The sequence below is a fragment of the Pristiophorus japonicus genome, chromosome 11 (genome assembly GCF_044704955.1).
Source record: "Pristiophorus japonicus isolate sPriJap1 chromosome 11, sPriJap1.hap1, whole genome shotgun sequence".
Lineage (NCBI taxonomy): Eukaryota > Metazoa > Chordata > Chondrichthyes > Pristiophoridae > Pristiophorus > Pristiophorus japonicus.
The window spans coordinates 214,004,782-214,030,023 of NC_091987.1; the positions used below are offsets into that span (position 1 = coordinate 214,004,782).

Consider the following 25,242-nt stretch of genomic DNA (forward strand, 5'->3'; position numbering starts at 1 on the left):
CAGGTCACTGGAGAGGGACTTGAACCCACGACCTTCTGACTCAGAGGCGAGAGAGAGTGCTGCCCACTGAGTCACTGACTGACACCCAATACCACTCTATAATAAATAAACCCTGTTTACCGGTGCCAGTCACATAATGGTAACATACAAAGGAGCTTGGGCCAAAGTGATTTTTTTAATCTTTAAACATTTTATTGAAATATACAATTTGTGAAGAACAACCGATCCCTGGATGACGAGGCTTCGGGGTCAATTCTCGTCCTTCTTTCTTGTAACTTCATTGCGAGCTGGGACTCAATCTTTTTTGTGAGGCATGTCTGTTTGTGGTGCTTTTAAGAATCTTAGTTCAGTGTGTTAGTTCCACGTGGGAAAGTTTTGTCATTCCTGTTTGGTTGATGGGCAGTAAGTGAGGGCGAGCGGGAGACAGCGGGGCAGTGAGACCAGTCTCAATGGCTCTTGCACAGACTCGATGAACGGAATGGTCTGTAAAATGTGCTGTAGCCCTCCATTGTGATAAAAACGCCAGGGACCAGCAACACTCCCTCACGGCAAACGAGCCAAAGGTGGGCAGAGGAAACGTTACAAGGACACCCTCAAAGCCTCCCTGATAAAGTGCAACATCCCCACCGACGCCTGGGAGTCCCTGGCCAAAGATCGCCCTAAGTGGAGGAAGTGCATCCGGGAGGGCGCTGAGCACCTCGAGTCTCATCGCCAAGAGCGTGCAGAAATCAAGCGCAGGCAGCGGAAGGAGCGTGTGGCAAACCTGTCCCACCCACCCCTTCCCTCGACGAATGTCTGTCCCACCTGTGACAGTCTGTGGCTCTCGTATTGGGCTGTTCAGCCACCTAATAACTCACTTCAGGAGTGGAAGCAAGTCTTCCTCGATTCCGAGGGACTGCCGATGATGATGATGATTTTCCCCCTCTCATCTTGATGCTGGTTTGTTAAATACTGGACAGCACGATGTTGCGAGATGTAAAATGAATAATATAATGTGGTTGAAATAGTTAAAATTTGCGGAAGGATTTTCCGATCCTTTGCGCTCCGTTTCTCGCCGCGGAGCAGTGGCAATGGCGGTGGCGAGGTGTTCTGGGCGGGCGGTCAGCCTCCAGCGCCCCGCGGGGGGAGGTTTCGGGTCCGGTTTCGTGGCGGCATGGAGCAGCACTGTCCGGAGCAGCACTGTCCGGAGCAGCAGCACTGTCCGGAGTGCAACCCCCCCTGGTTGTGACACCGGCTCGCTCTCTGCCTCCCGCCCGATACGTGCGCCCCGCAGCGCACCCCACACTGACCGCCTGGCAAATTGGGCGGTCCAACCTATACTGACTGCAGAGAGGTTAGCAAGGCCATCCTAAGGTAAGTGTGGGCGTTTTATCTTTTCATTTTTATTGCGATGTGTGTTGTGGAGGCGTGGGCTATGTATCGGGAATGTTTTTGTGGGGTTTTATTCGGGGGTTTTTTTTTCCCCTCCCCAGGCATCTCTCACAGCGCTCCCGGCCCGGCTCCTGAACTAGGAAGTTTCCCACGCTACGCCTCCCTTAGCGCTCCGCCCCAGACTCCGGGCCCAGCTGGCCAATTTTGCCGACTGAGGCGCAAACTGTTCCCGCGCGCAAACTTTGCCCCCCCCCCCCCCGCCGCCATTACCGCCCCGAAATCATCAAAGCCGCTCGGTATTAAAATGAGTGGCGTTGCACCCTTAAAGTGGTCCAAGACACAGGCCCGCCTCCCGCTCCCTCATCTGGCAGGTTCCGAGTTTGCCTGTGCTGTCGGGAGTGATGCCAAACCGACGGGAGAGGCCAGAAGCACCACAGCACTGCTCAGTTCCCCAGTAACCCGGCAAAGTGCAGAGTGCCAGGGGACTAAAGGCTGATCCCGAGTCTGCCCTATGACCCACAGGTTGGCACACTGCCTTCTCCACAAACAGTCCAAAGAAAGGCTCTGAAATGTTTTTCCCCCCCACCCCCCCAGACTGAATCAATTTTTTGGAAGAAAATAAAACCTCGAATCTGAAGTATGATCATCTGCGGCTCTTTTAAAGAGGGCGCTTTAGAAATTTAGAGAAGTGAGATGCTCTTCATCGCGTGAGCGCTGGCCATTCAGCATCATCCGGCATTCTCCCATCTAAATAATCCCGGGGAATTAATCAAGGGAATTCCCCAAGTGTCCTTTCCATTCTGCTTTCGCACAGGAGCAGACAGCTGCTTGGAATCGTCTGATCAATGCACATAGCTTCAGCAAAATAAATTGCAACCCTCCTGCTTGGAGCCCTGGCATCAGAAAGGAAAAGAAAAAATAATTTTGTGAATAGTTCAACAAATAGTTACAGAACGGTGGATAAACTTTTGTGTATAAAATGGGTATTGCATCTAATTTTCAGCACAGAAACAGACCTTTCGGCCCACGGCTCCGTGCCGGGGTTTATGCCCCACCGCTCCGTGCCGGGGTTTATGCCCCACCGCTCCGTGCCGGGGTTTATGCCCCACTGCTCTGTGCCGGGGTTTATGCTCCACACCAGCCCCCTCCCACCCCTCTCCATCTCACCCCATCACCATATCCTTCTATTCCTTTCTCCCCCATGTGTTTATCCAGATTCCCCTTAAATACATCGATACTATTCACCTCAACCACTCCCTGTGGCAGCGAGTTCCACATTCTCACCGCTCTCTGGGTAAAGAAATTTCTCATGAATTCCCCATTGGATTTATTAGTGACTGTCGTTTATATTTATGGCCCCGAATTCTGGCCTCGCCCACAAGTGGAAACATCTTAATTACATCTACCCTCTCAAACCCTTTTATAATCTTTCAGACCTCCATCAGATCACCCCTAAGCCTTCTCTTTTCGAGCGAGAAGACCCCCGGCCTGTTCGATGTTTCCTGATAGTTATAACCTTTCAGTTCTGGTATCATTCTAGTACATACTTTTTGCTCCTTCTCCAATGCCTCTCTATCATCTTTAATAATATGGAGACCAGAACTATTGATAGAGTATTCAAACAGGCTCATTTAGGCAGACTGTGAAAATTCACAGACCCCCAAGTCAAGCTGCTACATGCAGTTCGGCATGTTGCATTAACTCATCAATCAACTTGACATTTTCGGACCTTGGGTAGTGAGCCAATAAGGTCAAAGAAGGCGAGTTCTTTTCTGTAAATTGATCCAGGTATAAAATACAGCCATTTTGACCATGTGTCTCAGTAAGAACAAAGACCTGGCTTGAAGCCAAGAAGTTTGTTGCTCTCTGCCAAGATTAAAAAGTTAAAACTACCATCGGAGTTCGTATTTCATTAGAAATTAAGAGATCTAACACTATCCACATTAGTCCAAGTGTGGTCTAACCAAAGTTCGATACACGTTAACTTTTCTGTTCTGTTAATTTATGGGATTTGGTGAGGGAGTTCACTACGTGTGGAGTTTCTGAATGCCGGCCACATAGAGTATCCTCGGTCGAACCACTGGTCCGTACAGAGCTAGCTGATGTTGCCAAACCAATCACTAGTTGGACTTCAGTCCCCCTTGGGCTGGGAAGGGAAAATATCAGACAAGGTTCCTCCTCCTGATCACTGTCCAGTGACTCGATACTGGGAAAGTGCATTGGGTGAGCACAGGGTGAGGCCCTCCACAGTCAGATAGCCCACTGGCACTCCTCCCAAGCTCATGCATGAAAAACACCTCCTTGAGTGATGTCCCAGAGAATGCTGGTACCCATTCCTGGGATGAGAAGGTAGTCCTACATGGAGGGATTGAGTAGAATGGGCCTATATTCCCAAGAGCTTAGAAGAATGAGAGGTGATTGCATTGAAACGTATAAAATTCTTAGATGGCTTGACAGGGTAGATGCTGAGAGGTCGTTTCCCCTGGCTGGAGAGACTAGAACCAGGGGGTCACAGTCTCAGGATAAAGAGGTCGGCCATTTATGACAGAGATGAGACATTTCTTCACTCAGATGGTTGTGAATCTTTGGAATTATCTACCCCCTGTGGATGCTCAGTCATTGAGTATATCCAAGATTGAGGTAGTTATGTTTTTGGACGCTAAGAGAATCAAGGGATATGGGGATCGGACGGGAAAGTGGAAGAAGATCAGCCATGATCTATTGAATGGTGGAGCAGGCTCGAGAGGCGGAATAGAAACATAGAAAATAGGTGCAGGAGTAGGCCATTCAGCCCTTCTAGCCTGCACCGCCATTCAATGAGTTCATGGCTGAACATGCAACTTTAGTACCCCCTTCCTGCTTTCTCGCCATACCCCTTGATCCCCCGAGTAGTAAGGACTTCATCTAACTCCCTTTTGAATATATTTAGTGAATTGGCCTCAACTACTTTCTGTGGTAGAGAATTCCACAGGTTCACCACTCTCTGGGCGAAGAAGTTTCTCCTCATCTCGGTCCTAAATGGCTTACCCCTTATCCTTAGACTGTGACCCCTGGTTCTGGACTTCCCCAACATTGGGAACATTCTTCCTGCATCTAACCTGTCTAACCCCGTCAGAATTTTAAACGTTTCTATGAGGTCCCCTCTCATTCTTCTGAACTCCAGTGAATACAAGCCCAGTTGATCCAGTCTTTCTTGATATGTCAGTCCCACCATCCCGGGAATCAGTCTGGTGAATCTTCGCTGCACTCCCTCAATAGCAAGAATGTCCTTCCTCAAGTTAGGAGACCAAAACTGTACACAATACTCCAGGTGTGGCCTCACCAAGGCCCTGTACAACTGTAGTAACACCTCCCTGCCCCTGTATTCAAATCCCCTCGCTATGAAGGCCAACATGCCATTTGCTTTCTTAACCGCCTGCTGTACCTGCATGCCAACCTTCAATGACTGATGTACCATGACACCCAGGTCTCTTTGCACCTCCCCTTTTCCTAATCGGTCACCATTCAGATAATAGTCTGTCTCTCTGTTTTTACCACCAAAGTGGATAACCTCACATTTATCCACATTATACTTCATCTGCCATGCATTTGCCCACTCACCTAACCTATCCAAGTCACTCTGCAGCCTCATAGCATCCCCCTCGCAGCTCACACTGCCACCCAACTTAGTGTCATCCGCAAATTTGGAGATACTACATTTAATCCCCTCGTCTAAATCATTAATGTACAGTGTAAACAGCTGGAATGGCCGACTCCTGCTCCTATTCCTTATGTTCTTATGTCGCAGCCACAGCTTCAGGGAAGGAGGGGAGAAAAGGGGAGACAAAAAGGCAAATCATTTGATGCTCATTAGTTACTTTCCCTTCTAGTCACCCGATGCCTTGGACCAAATGCCTGGTAGCAGGGCGGGTCATCAGCCCCGTCTGTTAATGCTACTCTGAGTTCAAGGCTCGCATTGAGAGCAGCATAGACGGTAGAGTCAGCATTTGCAGCTTAGCTATACTCCGCCAACTCTGTAAGGGATTGGCTCGGACACTGGGGATAACTCCCCTGCTTTTCTTTGAAATATTGTCATGGGATCTTTTACGTACATCTGAGAGAGCAGATGGGGCCTTGGTTTAACGTCTCATCCGAAAGTTGGCACCTCTGACAGTGCAGCACTTCCTCAGTACTGCCCCTCCGACAGTGCAGCACTCCCTTAGTACTGCCCCTCGGACACTCCCTCAATACTGCCCCTCTGACAGTGCAGCGCTCCCTCACTACTGCCCCTCCGACAGTGCAGCGCTCCCTCAGTACTGCCCCTCCGACAGTGCAGCGCTCCCTCAGTACTGCCCCTCCGACAGTGCAGCGCTCCCTCAGTACTGCCCCTCCGACAGTGCAGCGCTCCCTCAGTACTGGCCCTCCGACACTCCCTCAGTACTGGCCCTCCGACACTCCCTCAGTACTGCCCCTCCGACAGTGCAGCATTCCCTCAAGTACTGCCCCTCGGACACTCCCTCAGTACTGCCCCTACGGCACTCCCTATCTACTGCCCCTCCGACAGTGCAGCGTTCCCTCAGCACTGCACTCGAGTGTCAGCCTAGAATTTTGTGCTCGAGTCACTGGAGTGGAACTTGAACCCAAACCTCCTGACTCAGAGATGAGAGTGCTGCCCACTGAGCCACAGTGGGGGTGCTCAGATGCCATCCACTTTCCCTGTGGCACAAAAGTGCCCTGTCACTTGCCTCATTCCCCAACAGCACAGCTCTTCATCTCTTCCTTTTCTTTTTGTGAATGTTTTTGCTATCAAGGTGAGGGATGTCAGCGCTGAAGAATGTAATGTCTTGTGTTTCATGCTGGCAGTGTCACCATCAAGCTTTCGGAACTTACAACTCGCTTGGGTGAGATGTAGCATAAAATTCCTTCTGCCCAACCCAACGCCAAAGAACACCCACTGCACTAGTGTGACTTTTCCCAACAACACAATATTCACCCTCTGACTCTCGCTTAATGAGATCATCAACTTAATGCTGAATGGTACTGGCTGAAGAACACGTTTGTGATATGGGCCCATATCGCCAGGAACTGGATTGAGACAAACTCATTTCACCTTTGCCCTTTGCAGCCACCAAGAAGAGAAGCTCGAACACCCTGCCTGATATCAGGACTAATCTCTCTGTTTTACTGAAATGGCGAAAATCAGTGTGGCTTTGAACCTTTGACTTGCTCCGACTCATCTCTTCCTCGCTATATCTTCACTGTATTCAAATCAAGATTCACTGAGCCATCTCCAACTCTAACTTACTCTGCCACAGGAATTCAAACCTACAGAGTTCCTGCCTGCCCCCTACAACGTACAGGGCAGGATTTTCAGTCTTTTGCTGCCGCCTCTTAGCGCCCCAGGGGGGCGGGAATGACGGCGGAAAGCACTGGCGCCCGGGCAGCCAACTTCCAGCGCCTCGCTGGGAAATTCAGTGCCGGTTTCGAGGGATGCGGAGCATTACCGCCCGGAAGAGTCGAGCCGGTGTGCAACGCCCCTGGTTGAGACACCGGCTCGATAGTTGGATCGCCCGCCTAGTGGGACCGCCAGTGAAAGCTCCCTTCGCTTCCCGTAGCACTCCACTCCAAACTCCGGGTCCGGCTGGTGAATTTTGCGGTGCAAACATGAACCCATTTGCCGACGCAAAATTTACCGCTCCACCCGGAACACCGCCGCAACAGAGCAGAGGCGTAAACGAATTTCTCCCCCGCAGTCTTTTGAAACCCAACTTTAGCATCATCTAGTCACTACTTCCTGATTTACAAGGTCTTTGTTGACTGCCCCTTTGCTGTTGTCCTGCACTATGGTCCTGAGGGACACAGGAACAGGAGGAGGCCATTCAGCCTTCTCGAGCCTATTCCACCATTCAATTGGATCACGGCTGATCGGCACCTCAACCCCATAGGCCTTGATACCCAACAAAACTCCATTCATCTCAGTCTTGAAAGCGACAATTATCCCCCAGCCTCTTGGGGAGAGAATTACAGATTTCTGCTGCCCTGAAAACGTGTTTCCTGATTTCCCGCCGAAATGACCTGGCTCTAATTTTAATAAAGTGCCCCCTTGTTCTGGATTGCCCCACCCGAGGAAATAGTCTCTGTCCATCTACCCCATCGAATCATTTTAACATTTTAAACACCTTAATCCAATCACGCCCCGATCTTCGATACTCGAGGGAATACAAGCCAAGATTATGCAGCCTGTCCTCATAATTGAACCCTCTAAGTCCTGGATTCTGGGCAATCTGTGCTGCCCCCCCCCTCCTGGGTCTTCAGCTTGGCTTCTCACCAGAGCCGAGATTAGGACTTCACTTCAGGGAAGCTCTACCACCAGCCTGATACTAAATACACCTTCGTCAGTACTGAAGGGAGCGCTGCACTGTCGGACAAGTGAGACGTTAAACCGAGGCCCCTTCTTACCTCTCTTGTGGAGGTAAAAGGTCCCACGAACTATTTCGAAGAAGAGCAGGGGAGTTCTACCCGGTGTCCTGGCCAATATTTACCCACTGAAACAGATGATCTGATGTAAACGGTCTTGTTGGAGTTACCTTGTTATTGTGGTGAGCACTGCTGTCTTTTCCAATGTTGCTATTTGTCTTGTTCCTGGTGTCAGTGCTGGAGACAATCCCTTTCTCTGCATTCCACGTTTTCCCGGATCCACTATCTTCGCTGGATGGGTCTCTGCTAATTGGGATGTCGTTATCCTTGCAGTGCCAATATTCCTTTTTGTTCATGACAAGAAGAGTCACCTCGTCCTTGTTTTCTTTTATCTTCACGAGGACATCCTCGTGAGGGACCTTCTCTATGTTCTGTCCATTTACCTCAATCACTATGTCACCATCCCTGATTCCCGCTTTGTGTCCAACTTCTTCAGGCACAACCTAAAGGATCATCACAGAATGAGAGATCAACCTAACACCAACAACTTACACTTATATAGCATAGTAAAAGGTCCCAAGACGCTTCACAGGAGCGTTAACAAAGAAAAATTTGACCCTGAGCCGCATAAGGAGATATTAGCACAGGTGACCAAAAGCTTGGTCAAGAAGGTAGGTTTTAAGGAGCGTCTTTAAGGAGGAGATAGAGGCGGAGAGGTTTAGGGAGGGAGTTCCAGAGCTTGGGGCCCAGGCAGCTGAAGGCACGGCCACCAATGGTGGAGCGATTATTAATCAGGGATGCTAGAAGGGCAGAATTAGAGGAGCGCAGAGATCTCGGAGGGTTGTGGGGCTGGAGGAGGTTACAGAGATAGGGAGGGGCGAGGCCATGGAGGGATTTGAAAACAAGGATGAGAATTTTAGAATCTAGATGTTGGTGGGCCGGGTAAGTCAGCGAGCACAGGGGTGATGGGTAATGTTCCCTCTAATTATTGTTTGGGCCGCGCGGCCCATTCAAAAATCCACGCATACGTACGCAGTTTTGCATTTAAAAACCCGTGAGCCGGCTCGGCGGGAGTTCCCGAGCCTTGTGGCCACGCAGCTTAAAGGGAACATTGGTGGTGGGTACACAATGGGACTTGGTGCAGGTTAAGATACTCTCGCAGCAGAGTTTTGGAAATATATTGGCCGTTCCTTCATTGTCGCTGGGTCAGAATCCTGGAACTCCCTCCCTATCATCATCATCATAGGCAGTCCCTCGGAATCGAGGAAGACTTGCTTCCACTCGAGGTGGCTGAACAGTCCAATACGAGAACCACAGTCAACGACAGAGGAATCTCCCTGCTATCAGCCACTGGGAAAGTCGTGGCTAGAGTCCTCTTCAACCGTCTTCTCCCAGTGTCCGAGGAGCTCCTCCCGGAGTCACAGTGCGGATTTCGTCTCCTACGGGGCACAACAGACATGACTTTTACAATGCAGCAGCTGCAGGAAAAATGCAGGGAGCAGCACCAGCCCTTACACATGGCCTTCTTCGACCTTACAAAGGCCTTTGACACTGTCAACCGCGAGGGTCTATGGAGCATCCTCCTCAGTTTCGGATGCCCCCAAAAGTTCGTCACCATCCTTCGCCTGCTCCACGACGACATGCAGGCCGTGATCCTTACCAACGGATCCATCACAGACCCAATCCACATCCGGACCAGGGTCAAACAGGGCTGCGTCATCGCCCCAACCCTCTTCTCAATCTTCCTCGCCGCCATGCTCCACCTCACAGTCAACCAGCTCCCTCCCTAACAGCTCTGTGGGAGCAACTTCACCACACGGGACTGCAGTGGTTCAAGAAGGCGGCTCACCACCACCTTCCCGAGGGCAATTAGGGACGGGCAATAAATGTCGGCCTTGCCAGCGACACCCACATCCCGAGAATCATTTAAAAGAACAACAATTCAGAAGCTGTCTCAGTCATTCCTGTTGCAAGTGCCTTTATAAACATGGGAGCCAGCAACTCTCTTCACCAGTAAAGTTAATAATTTTCCAACCCTTCTTTCACCGGCAAGAGGCGGACTAACCTCTTTGATGTATTCTCCTGGCTCGTCCGTGATGCTGTAAAGTTGAAAGCCATATCCTGCGGAGCCCTTCACCAAATGGCAGCGCCGGGGTGTGGGACCCGTTCCCCGTTGGGCTGTGGGCTGGCATGGGGGACGGGCCGCTTGCTGAGGTGACGTGCGTTGCTCACTTGGATACTCCGTGGCCTGTTTCGAACCTGTTTGTTCTTCGGTATCATCGTCTTTGGCACAAATTAAAGGGGACAAACCCAGCTGTGTTGGACAAAGGAGTCACTTCATTAAAGGGATAGTCGGTTCATATCACGTTCATAAATTGCCTCATGCTCATCAACATTCACTCTGTATTATTGTGACTCTTACATTTTTTTTTAAAAGGGCAAAGATTTAGGATCTCAGAGAGGGAGGGGTGGGGTGGGGAGGAGAGACAGGGGGGGTGGGGGGAGAGGGCGAGAGGGGGGCAGATGCAGGGTACAGCACGAGGTTCGATACAGAGTAAAGCTCCCTCTACACTGTCCCATCAAACACTCCCAGGGTAGGTGCAGCACGGGGTTAGATACAGAGTAAAGCTCCCTCTACACTGTCCCATCAAACACTCCCAGGGCAGGTACAGCACGGGGTTAGATACAGAGTAAAGCTCCCTCTACACTATCCCATCAAACATTCCCAGGGCAGGTACAGCACGGATTAGATACAGAGTAAAGCTCCTTCTACACTGTCCCATCAAACACTCCCAGGGCGGGTACAGCACAGGGTTAGATACAGAGTAAAGCTCCCTCTACACTGTCCCATCAAACATTCCAAGGGCAGGTACAGCATGGGGTTAGATATAGAGTAAAGCTCCCTCTACACTATCCCATCAAACACTCCCAGGGCAGGTACAGCACGGATTAGATACAGAGTAAAGCTCCCTCTACACTGTCCCACCAAACTCTCCCAGGGCAAGTACAGCACGGGGTTAGATACAGAGTAAAGCTCCCTCTACACTGTCTTAACAACAGCCCTGCCGGACTGAAATCTGTATCTGCAGTGCAACTACAGACTTAGTTGCTCTTTATAGTCCATGTATGATCAAGAGAGAAGACTCGGTTCTCTCGGCCTTGGTTTAATATGTTGTTTTATATCCAGGAGAGGATAAGAAGTGACAGCACTCTCTTTAAGTAGATAAAGACTGAGTGATGAAAGGCTCGATAGAAAGAGAAAGACTCACAGACGTGAAATATTTATCTCCTTCAGTGTTGATGACTATGAGGGTGGTCTGATTGCCACTCTGCTTGATCATCTTCACCACCACTTCATGCTCCAGCCCCTCGATGTTCTCTCCGTTTATCGCCAGTAGACGGTCTCCTTCCTTCATCCCGCATATCTCCGCCGGACTTCCCGCATCCACCTCCCTCAAGTACTGACCTGGAAAAACAAGCCAGTTTAGGTGTGGTCACCACAGCACAACGATAGCCATCAGGAGCTGAGAACACGTTCGCTTTGTCTGCTCTCCCATCATTTGTAAACCCGCGCACAAAAATTACTGCAATTTAGGAACATTGGAAGCGCTAGATCATAAAAGAACAAGGCCCCATCTAGTTCACCGTCTACCATCATGGTGGTCGCAGATGCAACGATAACGGAGTTGTTGACCAATCACAGCGATCAATCTCTATACAACAGACCCAGGCATGAGGCATGAAAACCCTCAGTGGGGGAGAACTTTGGGAAACACTTGCCAGAGGTTGGCTTCGTGTTAGATGGCTGTTGCTAAACTGAGAACCTTAAACAGGGAGACCATCCAGAATAGCCGGTGGGGAAATGGAAGGGTCACATTGGTCCTGTTTGAGATGCTCATCTAAGTTTGGGAACAGACCAGATAACTTCATTCTCTCCGACTGTGAGTATGGTTGGTTGAGCTGTTGAGTTGGGAGTGGCTGAGCCAGTCACGTGATGTTCACAAGACTCAATAAAACCCCAGCCAGTTGGGTTTGGGGGGGTTCCACGATGAAGCAGATGGTTGTGAGCCTGGTGAATAAACTAGTACTGTGTAGTGTGATTGTTAAACCTTTGCTGATAAACCAACTAGTTCTTAATAGCAATGTGTTGCTATGAATTCTTAAGCAAAGAACCATGAAGTAAATACATTCCAAAAATGAACTTCAAATAATCAATCTCTGAGTTCCTAGGTGTTAATTAAAAATGCCAAACTATATTTAGTTACCTTATCAATATACTACACAAAAGCTTGCTAGTAATTTGAAAAACAAGTATTTGCCCAATTATTTTTCATTTTTTTTAATTTCAAGGCTATTATTATAAGGGTGTTGTTGATGGGGAAATATTGAGACAGTTACACTTTATACCTAACTCGTGCTGTACCTGTCCTGGGAGTGTTTGATGGGACAGTGTAGAGGGAGCTTTACTCTGTATCTAACCCCCCTGTACCTGCCCTGGGAGTGTTTGATGGGACAGTGTAGAGGGAGCTTTACTCTGTATCTAACCCCGTGCTGTACCTGCCCTGGGAGTGTTTGATGGGACAGTGTAGCGGGAGCTTTACTCTGTATGTAACCCGTGCTGTACCTGCCCTGGGAGTGTTTGATGGGACAGTGTAGAGGGAGCTTTACTCTGTATCTAACCCCGTGCTGTACCTGCCCTGGGAGTGTTTGATGGGACAGTGTAGCGGGAGCTTTACTCTGTATCTAACCCGTGCTTTACCTGCCCTGGGAGTGTTTGATGGGACAGTGTAGAGGGAGCTTTTCTCTGTACCTGGGAGAGCTCATGTTAAGCAACCCACACCCAAAATGTTTAATTTTAAAAGAAAAGCTTCACGATGGAGAAAGGACAGGTTTCTGAAACAACTGAATAGTGGGGGCGACATTGTCCAGCTTCCATAACTTATTTTCCTGCTGCTGTCAAATTAACTGAGATGGGTTGTAAGTTTTAATAAAATGTTTCGCCTTTCAGTGTACAGACAAATGAGGAAAAGTGTCAAGTTAGCATTGCACAATGGGGAACTTCATGGAATTGCAGGACGTGAATGAAAGACAGACATGTGATTGTATCGTGCCTCAGGATGTGTCAAAGCGCTTTACAGCCAATTAAGCCTATTTGAAGTGTAGTCACTGTTGTAATGTAGGAAACGCGGCAGCCAATTTGTGCACAGCAAGCTCCCACAAACAGCAATGTGATCATGACCAGATAATCTTTTTTTTTTAAAGTGATGTTGGTTGAGGGATAAATATTTGGCCAGAACACGGCGAAAGCTCTCCCTGCTCTTCTTCGAAAGAGTGCCGTGGGATCTTTTACGTCCACCTGAAAGGTGACCTGGTGAAGGCCTGATTCACCCCTGTCGTCAGGGTGAGACACCAAGTGAATGGCAGGTGCTTCACACCGATGTACAGAGACAGTGAGGAGGAGGGATGGGCTGAGAATGCACAGGAACAGGAGGAGGCCATTCAGGCCCTCGAGCCTTTTCCACCGTTCCCTTAGATCGTGACTGACCTGAACCTCAACTCCATTTACCTGCCTTTGCTCCACAGCCCTTGATGCTGTTACCCAACAAAACCCTATCGATCTCAGTCTTGAAATTTGTACATGACTCCCACACCCACACCCCCACCCCCAGCATCCACAGCCTTTCTGTAGCGAGCGAGTTCCAGATTTCTACTACTCTTTGTGTAAAAGAAATACTTCCTGATTGCACTCTTAAATGGCCTAGCTCTAATTTTAAGATTATGTTTGTTATGTATGTAATAACTCGATAGACTGAACACTGTAAACTAACACAGGTACAATCGTGGCTCTGCTTTATTCGGGCCCAAAGTGATTACATTACATGATGGCTGGCCTTTTATACTTGGGCTGCACACACGTGCGTACAGCCCAATGACCTCCGACAGTCGCACCACCTAGTGGCTAGTAACCCCAAGCAGACATATATGACACGGTCCTGACCCTGGATAGATTCTGGAGTGTCCTTGCACACCCTTTAGCTAAAAGAACAGCATTGCTGAGGCCAGAGAAAAAGTTGATTTCTCAACCGAGCAATGGTGAATAAATGAGCAGAGAGAATATTTCCACTCATAGGGGAATACTAAAACCAGGGGACATCGTCTTAGAATAAGGGGCCACCCATTTAAAACCGAGATGAGGAGTAATTTCTTCTCTCAGAGGGTTGTAAATCTGTGGAATTCTCTGCCCCAGAGACCTGTGGAGGCTGGGCCATTGAATATATTTAAGGTGGAGATAGACAGATTTTTGAGCGATAAGGGAATAAAGGGTTATGGGGAGCGGGCAGGGAAGTGGAGCTGAGTCCATGATCAGATCAGCCATGATCTTATTAAATGACGGAGCAGGCTCGAGGGGCCAAATGGCCAACTCCTGCTCCTATTTCTAGTGTTCTTATAACAGGGATAAAAGAGGGGAGAGTAGGAGGCGGAGGGGGAAATAGGTACAATTCATGCTAATCTGATTGCAGCTCAGCCTGACTAACTTCGAAGAGTTTCTCGTCTACAATCAGCCCCTTACCGAGGGTCCTCGAAATTGTTTTCTCCGTTTTCAGCAGGAATCCGTAGCCACAACTCCCTTTCACCAAGTAAAGTTTTCTCGACTTGAATGGCAGGTGCTTGAAGCAGGCCATGGCTGGAACTATCCTGATGCCCTTCTCTCTGTAGTAAGCATCTGTCCTCTGATCCGCCACCAGCAACGTTACTGAGTCTCCATACTCCTTAATCTGTCAGCAAACATGGGCATTGCTTATACCGGACGCTCGGTACAATCCGTTACAGGTTAAACATGTTACGGTACTAGCCCGATCGTGACTCAACGAGGGGCAATCTTGACTCAATCTGCCTGGCGGGAAACCCTCGGCATAGGATTCACCGCCTGTTTTTAGGCCCCCAGCCCCGGTTTCACATGTCGGGAGTGAGCGGGGTGTGAAAAATAAAAGAAAGAAAGACTTGCATTTATATAGCGTCCTTCACCACCACTGGAGGTCTCATAGCGCTTTACAGCCAATGAAGTACTTTTGGAGTGTAGTCACTGTTGTAATGTGGGAAACGCGGCAGCAAATTTTCGCACAGCAAGCTCCCACATATAGCAATGTGATAATGACCAGATAATCTGTTTTGGTTATGTTGATTGAGGGATAAATATTGGCCAGGCCATCGGGGAAAACTCCCCTGCTCTTCTTCAAAATAGTGCCGTATGATCTTTTACGTCCACCTGAGAGAGCAGATGGGGCCTCGGTTTAACATCTCATCCAAAAGACAGCACCTCCAACAGTGCGGCGCTCCCTCAGTACTGCCCCTCCGACAGTGCGGCACTCCCTCAGTACTGCCCCTCCGACAGTGCGGCGCTGCCTCAGTACTGCCCCTCTGACAGCGCGGCGCTCCCTCAGTACTGCCCCTCCCACAGTGCGGCACTCCCTCAGTACTGCCCCTCCGACAGTGCGGCACTCCCTCAGTACTGCCCCTCCGACAGCGCGGCGCTCCCTCAGTACTGCCCCTCCAACAGTGCGGCGCTGCCTCAGTACTGCCCCTCCCACAGTGCAGCGCTCCCTCAGTACTGCCCCTCCGACAGCGCGGCACTCCCTCAGTACTGCCCCTCTGACAGTGCGGCGCTGCCTCAGTACTGCCCCTCCGACAGTGCGGCACTCCCTCAGCACTGCCCCTCCGACAGCGCGGCACTCCCTCAGTACTGCCCCTCCGACAGCACGGCGCTCCCTCAGCACTGCACTGGGAGTGTCAGCCGAGGTTTATGTGCTCCAGTCCCTGGAGTGGGACTTGAACCCACAACCTTCTGACCCAGAGACAAGTGTGCTGCCCACTGAGCCACAGCTGACACCACGAAAGGGGCGGGGTGCAAAAGAGGTGGGGTATTAAAGGGGCGGTGTTATGAGGCAGGGTGTAAAAGGGGTGGAGTGTTAAAGGGGCATGGTGTAAAAGGGGCTTGATATTTTTAAGGTGTAATTTTAACCCCCAGAAGTTAAGGTCGGGGGAGAAGTGTTTCTGACCCAAATCTACCTCGAACCCGCCTACTTCCAGTTTTAACGAGGGGAGTTCCCAAGACTCGAATGCAGTATCCGTTTTTATTGTGACCGTTTTGTGTGTCTATTTTCTCATTTGATTTTCAGAGACAACATAGCCCCTTTAAATAAATATGAGCACTTATTTCAGCAGCTGCTTATAGAGACGAGTTGCTTATTCAAGGTTAAAATGACACGATAAAATCACTGACCTTTTTGGCATCCGTACTGTATCCATAATCATTTCCTAATCAGTATATATGAGGTGTGCTTATTCCATTTCATTTACAAAATTACTTCTATTTTTATCTGGCTGGCCTTGACTATATTTTTTTTTAGGAACTGTAAGAATCCATCAGACCCAACAAACACAACCATGTTTGATTGATTTCAACCTCGCTTTCCGACCATATCCCTCAATCCCTTCTCTCTCCTGAAAAATGTCTAACTGCACCTTGAACCCATTTATATTGTCTGTTCAGTGCCTTCCCTATCAACTTAGACTACCAAAGTGCAACAGCGGAGGTAAAAATAGTGTCCGACCTGCCTACATGACCCAACTTCCTAACATGTCCACACTGCATAGATACATAGAAACATAGAAAATAGGTGCAGGAGTAGGCCATTCGGCCCTTCGAGCCAGCACCACCAGACAATAAGATCATGGCTGATCATTCCCTCAGTACCCCTTTCCCGCTTTCTCTCCATACCCCTTGATCCCTTTAACCATAAGGGCCATATTTAACTTACTCTTGAATATATCCAGTGAACTGGCATCAACAACTCTCTGCGGCAGGGAAGTCCACAGGTTAACAACTCTCTAAGTGAAGAAGTTTCTCCTCATCTCAGTTCTAAATGGCCTACCCCTTATCCTAAGACTGTGTCCCCTGGTTCTGGACTTCCCCAACATCGGGAACATTCTTCACGCATCTAACCTGTCCAGTCCCGTCAGAATCTTATACGTTTCTGTGAGATCCCCTCTCATCCTTCTAAACTCCAAAGTATAAAGGCCCAGTTGATCCAGTCTCTCCTCATATGTCAGTCCAGCCATCCCTGGAATCAGTCTGGTGAACCTTCGCTGCACTCCCTCAATAGCAAGAACGTCCTTCCTCAGATTAGGAGACCAAAACTGAACACAATATTCCAGGTAAGGTCTCACTAAGGCCCTGTACAACTGCAGTAAGACCTCCCTGCTCCTATACTCAAATCCCCTAGCTATGAAGGCCAACATACCATTTGCCTTCTTCACCGCCTGCTGTACCTGCATGCCTACTTTCAATGACTGATGTACCATGACACCCAGGTCTCGTTGCACCTCCCCTTTTCCTAATCTGCCGCCATTCAGATAATATTCTGTCTTCGTGTTTTTGTCACCAAAGTGGATAACCTCACATTTATCCACATTATATTGTATCTGCCATGTATTTGCCCACTCACCTATCCTGTCCAAGTCACCTTGCAGCCTCTTGGCATCCTCCTCACAGCTCACACTACTACAGTTTAGTGTCATCTGCAAGCTTGGAGATATTACACTCAATCCTTCACCTAAATCATTAATGTATATTGTAAAGAGCTGGGGTGGCACTCCCCTAGTCACTGCCTGCCATTCTGAAAAGGACCCGTTTATCCCGACTCTCCACCTCCTATCTGCCAACCAGTTCTCTATCCACGTCAGTACATTATCCCCAATACCATATGCTTTGATTTTGCATACCAATCTCTTGTGTGAGACCTTGTCAAAAGCCTTTTGAAAGTCCAAATACACCACATCCACTGGTTCTCCCTTGTCCACTTTGCTAGTTACATCCTCAAAAAACTCCAGAAGATTCATCAAGCATGATTTCCCTTTCACAAATCCATGCTGACTTGGACTGATCCTGTCACTGCTTTCCAAATGAGCTGCTATTTCATCCTTAATGATTGATTCCAACATTTTTCCCACTACTGATGTCAGGCTAACTGGTCTATAATTACCCGTTTTCTCTCTCCCTCCTTTTTTAAAAAGTGTTGTTACATTAGCTACCCTCCAGTCCATAGGAACTGATCCAGAGTCGATAGACTGTTGGAAAATGATCACCAATGCATCCACTATTTCTAGGGCCACTTCCTTAAGTACTCTGTGATGCAGACCATCAGGCCCCGGGGATTTATTGGCCTTCAGTCCCATAAATTTCCCTAACACAATTTCCCGCCTAATAAGTTCCTCCTTCTCACTAGACCCTTGGTCCCCTAGTACATCCGGAAGGTTATTTGTGTCTGGAGTAAAAGTAAAATGGGGAAGGTGGCTCAACCGCGGCTAACAAATTAAGGATAGTGTTAAATCCAAGGAAGAGGCATATAAATTGGCCAGAAAAAGCCCTGAGGACTGGGAGAAATTTAGAATTCAGCAGAGGAGGACAAAGGGTTTAATTAAGAAGGGGGAAATAGAGTACGAGAGGAAGCTTGCTGGGAACATAAAAACCGACTGCAAAAGCTTCTATAGATATGTGAAGAGAAAAAGATTAGTGAAGACAAACGTAGGTCCCTTGCAGTCGGATTCAGGTGAATTTATAATGGGGAACAAAGAAATGGCAGACCAACTGAACAAATACTTTGGTTCTGTCTTCACGAAGGAAGACACAAATAACCTTCCGGATGTACTAGGGGACCGAGGGTCTCGTGAGAAGGAGGAACTGAAGGATATCCTTATTAGGCAGAAAATTGTGTTAGGGAAATTGATGGGATTGAAGGTCGATAAATCCCCAGGGCCTGATAGTCTGCATCCCAGAGTATTTAAGGAAGTGGCCCTAGAAATAATGGCTGCATTGGTGATCATTTTCCAACAGTCAATCAACTCTGGATCAGTTCTTATGGACTGGAGGGTAGCTAATGTAACAACACTTTTAAAAAAAGGAGGGAGAGAGAAAATGGGTAATTATAGACTGGTTAGCCTGACATCAGTAGTGGGGAAAATGTTGGAACCAATCATTAAGGATGAAATAGCAGCTCATTTGGAAAGCAGTGACAGGATTGGTCCAAGTCAGTATGGATTTATGAAAGGGAAATCATGCTTGACGAATCTTCTGGCATTTTTGGAGGATGTAACTAGTAGAGTGGACAAGGGAGAACCAGTGGATGTGGTGTATTTGGACTTTCAAAAGGCTTTTGACAAGGTCCCACACAAGTGATTGGTGTGCAAAATCAAAGCATATGGTATTGGGGGTAATGTACTGACATGGATAGAGAACTGGTTGGCAGATAGGAAGCAAAGAGTCGGGATAAACAGGTCCTTTTCAGAATGGCAGGCAGTGACCAGTGGAGTGCCGCAGGGCTCAGTGCTGGGACCCCAGCTCTTTACAATATACATTAATGATTTAGATGAAGGAATTGAGTGTAATATCTCCAAGTTTGCAGATGACACTTAACTGGGTGGCGGTGTGAGCTGTGAGGTTACCTTATGATGATAGATTGAGTAGACTGGGTCTTTACTCGTTGGAGTTCAGAAGGATGAGGAGTGATCTTTTAGAACCATTTAAAATCATGAAAGGGATAGACAAGATAGAGGCAGAGAGGTTGTTTCCACTGGTCGGGGAGACTAGAACTAGGGGGCACAGCCTCAAAATACGGGGGAGCCAATTTAAAAAACCGAGTTCAGAAGGAATTTCTTCTCCCAGAGGGTTGTGAATCTGTGGAATTCTCTGCCCAAGGAAGCAGTTGAGGCTAGCTCATTGAATGTATTCAAATCACAGATAGATAGATTTTTAACCAATAAGGGAATTAAGGGTTACGGGGAGAGGGCGGGTAAATGGAGCTGATTCCACGGCCAGATCAGCCATGATCTTATTGAATGGCGGAGCAGGCTCGAGGGGCTAGATGGCCTACTCCTGTTCCTAATTCTTATGTTCTTATGTAGGAGGACGCTAAGAAGCTGCAGGGTGAATTGAACAGTGGGTAAGTGGGTAAGTGCATGGCAGATGCAGTATAATGTGGATAAATGTGAAGTTATCCACTTTGAGGGCAAAAACACGAAGGTAGAATATCACCTGAATGGCGGCAGATTAGTAAAAGGGGAGGTGCAATGAGACCTGGGTGTCATGGTTCATCAGTCATTGAAAGTTGGAATGCAGATACAGCAGGCGGTGAAGAAGGCAAATGGTATGTTGGCCTTCATAGCTAGGGGATTTGAGTATAGGAGCAGGGAGGTCTTACTACAGTTGTACAGGGCCTTGGTGAGACCTCACTTGGAATATTGTGTTCAGTTTTGGTCTCCGAACTGAGGAAGGACGTTCTTGCCATTGAGGGAGTGCAGCGAAGGTTCACCAGACTGATTCCAGGGATGGCTGGACTGACATATGAGGAGAGACTGGATCAACTGGACGTTTATACACTGGAGTTTCGAAGAATGAGAGGGGATCTCATAGAAACATATAAGATTCTGACTGTACTGGACAGGTTAGATGCGGGAAGACTGTTCCCGATGTTGGGGAAGTCCAGAACCAGGGGACACAGTCCAAGGATAAGGGGTAGGCCATTTCGGACTGAGATGCGGAGAAACTTCTTCACTCAGAGAGTTGTTAACCTGTGGAATTCCTTGCCGCAGAGAGTTATTGATGCCAGTTCATTGGATATATTCAAGAGGGAGTTAGATATGCTCCTTACGGCTAAAGGGATCAGGGGGTATGGAGAGAAAGCAGGAAAGGGGTACTGAGGGAATGATCAGCCATGATCTTATTGAATGGTGGTGCAGGCTCGAAGGGCCGAATGGCCTACTCCTGCACCCATTTTTTATGTTTTTATGTTTCTATGTTTCCTTCGTGAAGACAGACCAAAGTATTTGTTCAATTGGTCTGCCATTTCTTTGCTCCCCATTGTAAATTCACCTGAATCTGACTGCAAGGGTCCTATGTTTGTCTTCACTAATCTTTTTCTCTTCACATATCTATAGAAGCTTTTGCATTATGTTCCCGGCAAGCTTCCTCTCGTACTCTATTTTCCCCCTCTTAATTAAACCCTTTGTCCTTCCTCCTCTGCTGAATTCTAAATTTCTCCCAGTCCTCAGGTTTGCTGCTTTTTCTGGTCAATTTATATGCCTCTTCCTTGGATTTAACAGTATCCTTAATTTCCCTTGTTAGCCACGGTTGGGCCACCTTCCCCGTTTTGTTTTTACTCCAGACAGGGGTGTACAATTGTTGAAGTTAATCCATGTGATCTTTAAATGTTTGCCATTGTCTATCCACTGTCAACCCTTTAAGTATCCTTTGCCAGTCTATTCTAGCCAATTCACGCCTCATACCATCGAAGTTACCTTTCCTTAAGTTCAGGACCCTAGTTCTGAATTAACTGTGTCACTCTCCATCTTAATAAAGAATTCTACCATTTTATGGTCACTCTTCCCCAAGGGACCTCTGCACAACAAGATTGCTAATTAGTCCCTTCTCATTACACATCACCCAGTCTAGGATAGCCAGCCTCTAGTTGGTTCCTCGACATATTGGTCTAGAAAACCATCCCTAATACACTCCAGGAAATCCTCCTCCACCGCATTGCTACCAGTTTGGTTAGCCCAATCAATATGTAGATTAAAGTTGCCCATGACAACTGCTGCATCTTTATTGCACACATCCCTTATGCAGTAAACAATGATTGTCAAGGTTAAGAACATAAGAAATAGGAGCAGCAGTTGACCATTCGGTCCCCCGAGTCTCCACTTTCCCGCCTGATCCCCATATCCCTTGATTCCTTACACTCCAAAAATCTATCAATCTCTGACTTGTCTCTACTCAAAGCCTGAGCCTCCACAGCCCTCTGGGGTAGAGAATTTCAAAGATTCACCACCCTCTGAGTGAAGAAGTTTCGCCTCATCTCAGTCCTTAATGGCCGATCCCTTATCCTGAGACTGTGACCCCTGGTTCTAGACTCCCCAGCCCGGGGAATCATCCTCCCTGCAGTCAGCCTGTCAAGCCCTGTAAGAATTTTATATTGCAATGAGATCACCTCTCATTCTTCTAAACTCTAGAGAATATAGGCCTAGTCTACTCAATCTCTCCTCATAGGACAATTCCCCCCATCCCAGGTTGTGAATTCACTTCATATTCTTTAAACTTTCAATAGGGTCTGCTTGAAGTCTCCTCTTTTCCAAAGAGGACAAGCTCGAGTTCCTCAGCCTTTCCCTTCCCTGGATTCCTGAAATCTGGAGTTGCCATCATTCTGTACCTTTGTACCCTCAGAAATAATACGGGGGCGGGGGGGGAGATGTTCCAGGACATTGCGCAGCCCCAGCCAGTGATTTGCTGACCATGAACTTTGATGGGTGCGAAGTCATGGAATGGGAGTGGGGAGGGGGGGCAGGAGGGTGGGGGTGCGGGGGGCAGGAGGGTGGGGGAGGGGGGGCAGGAGGGTGGGGGTGCGGGGGGCGGAGGGCGTGGTGAGGGGGATGAGGGAAGGTACACAATTTCCCAATTTGTGCTCAGGCACACAAGCGGAGAATCGTGGACTCTTTTGCGTCCACTTAAGAGGGCAGATGGGAAACTCAGTTTAACGTCTCATCTGAAAGATGACACCACCGACAGTGCGGCGCTCCCTCAGTACTGCCCCTCCGACAGTGCGGTGCTCCCTCAGTACTGCCCCTCCGACAGTGCGGCGCTCCCTCAGTACTGCCCCTCCGACAGTGCGGTGCTCCCTCAGTACTGCACTCCCTCAGAACTGCCCCTCCGACAGTGCGGCGCTCCCTCAGTACTGCCCCTCCGACAGTGCTGCACTCCCTCAGTACTGCCCCTCCGACAGTACGGCGCTCCCTCAGCACTGCCCCTCCGACAGTGCGTCGCTCCCTCAGTACTGCATGGGAATGCCATTCTGGATTTGATGTTCAAGTCCTGGAGCGGGACTTGAACCCACGACCTTCTGACTCAGTGGCGAGAGTGCTACCCACTGAGCCACAGCTAGAAAATTAAATTATTTCAATACTATAGTTTTTTTTTAATTGAAGAAGATGTATCTACCCTCTATCTCCCGCAATGGCTGTAGCATGTTAGTCACATTGTGCAATCACTGGCGACCAATAGGATGAAATGGCAAAGCCACAGGTGAAATGGTGTGGAAACGGCCGAAGGTCCTTACCTTTTTGGTGACTTGTCGATGGCTGGAATTCTCCACATTGACTCCATTAACTTCGATGAGTCGGTCGTCCAATTGCACTCCGCCCTTTTCCGCAGCTCCCTCAGCTTGGACACTCAACGTAAATGGACCTTTGACACCTCCATTCATCCAAAAGTGAACACAGGTTCATTGTTTTTACAGATTATAGCCTACTTTTACAGGCGTAATAGTTTCAAAACAAGGAAAAATATAATTAAATTAAAAAAACATATTATTTTCAAAAATCTTGCCCACTGTGTTACATTTATTTTTAACCATAATTAAAACTTTTTTAAAAAATAGGCAATTTTTTTTTCTTTTAAAAGCATTTCTATCAACTTTAATTTCTAGTGTATTTATGTGAGGTGTTTTTTAAAATGTTTTATGTGGTGTTTGGGGGTGTTTCTCATTCAGTGTAATGGGAGATTCGGACTTACGAAACTCCTATTACTATGAATGAGAAAATACTTGACCGTAATTGGGTGTCCAGGCCCACGTGACTCCTGTGGAACGTCCCAACGTGAACGCGCTCCGTTGCGCAAGAAGAGGAGGCCAGGAGTCCGGGATCTCTGGCAGGCGTTCGACCAAAAGGTAAGTGCCGCATCTTTTCTCCGATTTTTAGTCGATCGTCCGCGGGAAGAAACAACCGGGATTTCAGTGCCGACCCCAGGTTCATGGTTTTTACAGATTGACTTCTCCCATTCTTCAGTAGGTAGGGGAACATTGGATTCTTGGGCGATGGTGCAACATCGAAATGGGCGCACATTACACACCATCCCCAATTTTCCATTCCATTCAAGTTGATTGAAGGGATTCTTGGGCGGGCTGGGGGTGTGGTGGTTGGGTGAGTGGCGAATTTGACATCGCCCACTTTATACCATCATCCAAAGTTAACATAACCCCCTTTGCCTTCCAGTACAAGGTGATAATCTCGACCTGTTGTCCTCCAGTCAGTAGGGAGACGTCCCAAACATCCACTCTGCTCCAAACCTAGCCAACAGAGCACCAAATTCAGCAATCTGACACTGGGCCTGTGTTGATATTGTCACACGGAGAGGAAGTTCGGACAGCATTGTGTCAGAAGGTCCCCCGAATGAGTAAACCCACTGATCTATGCTGAGTTCGCAGACCCGAGTCCAGCGCTGTGCTAAATAAGCCCTCTGCACCTCTCAGCCGGAGAAAGGAAGATGTCGGCCAGGGTTCCCATTCCGGTCATCATAGGCGGTCCCTCGAAACGAGGATGACTTGCTTCCACGCCACAAAAGGATGAGTTCGCAGGTGTTTTAATGAAGGGCCCGAACTACATTCTGAAAGGTGGAAGATGCCTGTGCGTGGCTTTTTTTAACATGGGGTGGCCGTTGCACACCAGCCACCACACGGGCTTGACAGAGCGAGGTCTTGGTCCAGCGGCAAGGGTTAACCAAGGCAACTGGAGACCAGCTCTGCTGCACGGACCTAGTGCGCACACATATCGCACAGTGTGGGCTGGGCCCGTGCTGCCCCTGGCCCCGTTCCAGCACCATTCCCGTAGCCCCCTGGTCAAAGTGCACGCGTGTGAACTTTGGAGCCTTGGCTGCGATACCAATAACAGGCAGCCCGTGATCGAGATGGCAATTGATGTTTATTGCACAGGCTCAAACAGGAGGAATAGCCAGCCAGGTGAGATATAGAGGCACCTGTAACCAGCAAGAGTCAGCACCTGGGGGCGATAGGGACAAGCATACAACAACAACTTGCATTTATATAGCGCCTTTAAAGTTGTGAAACGTCCCATGGTGCGTCACAGGCGCGATTATCAAACAAAATTTGACACCGAGCCGCATAAGGAGATATTAGGACAGGTGACCTAAAGCTTCTTCAAAAAGATAGGTTTTAAGGACCAGTGTAAAGGAGAAAAGAGAAGCGGAGATATTAGAATGAAAATTCTAGAGCTTAGGGCCCAGGCAGCTGAAGGCACGGCCGCCAATGGTGGAGTGATTAAAATCAGAAATGTGCAAAGGGCCAGAATTGGAGGAGCACAGAGATTTCGGAGGGTTGTTGGGTTGGAGGAGGTTACAGAGATAGGGAGGGGTGAGGCCATGGAGGGATTTGAAACCAAGGATGAAAATTTTAAAATCGAGGCGTTGCCGGACCGGGAGCCAATGTAGGTCAGCGAGCACAGGAGGTGATGGGTGAGTGGGACTGAGTGCGAGTTAGGACATGGGGCAGCGAGCACAGTGGGTGATGGGTGAGCGGGACTCGGTGCGAGTTAGGGCACGGGGCAGTGAGCACAGGGGGTGATGAGTGAGCGGGA

The 25,242-nt window shown here is 48.5% G+C and overlaps 1 protein-coding gene across 2 annotated transcripts in view; it reads right to left on the reverse strand.

The window, feature by feature from the left end:
* Window positions 1-1,966: 1,966 nt before the first annotated feature.
* LOC139275937 (Na(+)/H(+) exchange regulatory cofactor NHE-RF3-like) overlaps window positions 1,967-25,242 on the reverse strand; it is an 84,071-nt gene continuing 60,795 nt past the window's right edge. For both annotated transcript variants that reach the window (XM_070893166.1, XM_070893165.1), the window contains exons 7-12: window positions 22,932-23,068; window positions 14,339-14,543; window positions 11,037-11,233; window positions 9,833-10,081; window positions 7,938-8,270; window positions 1,967-2,264 (exon numbers count right to left, since the gene is read on the reverse strand). In XM_070893166.1, the coding sequence (XP_070749267.1) occupies window positions 2,229-2,264; window positions 7,938-8,270; window positions 9,833-10,081; window positions 11,037-11,233; window positions 14,339-14,543; window positions 22,932-23,068 (1,157 nt within the window). In that variant the 3' untranslated portion in view covers window positions 1,967-2,228. The remainder of the gene's footprint in view (window positions 2,265-7,937; window positions 8,271-9,832; window positions 10,082-11,036; window positions 11,234-14,338; window positions 14,544-22,931; window positions 23,069-25,242) is intronic.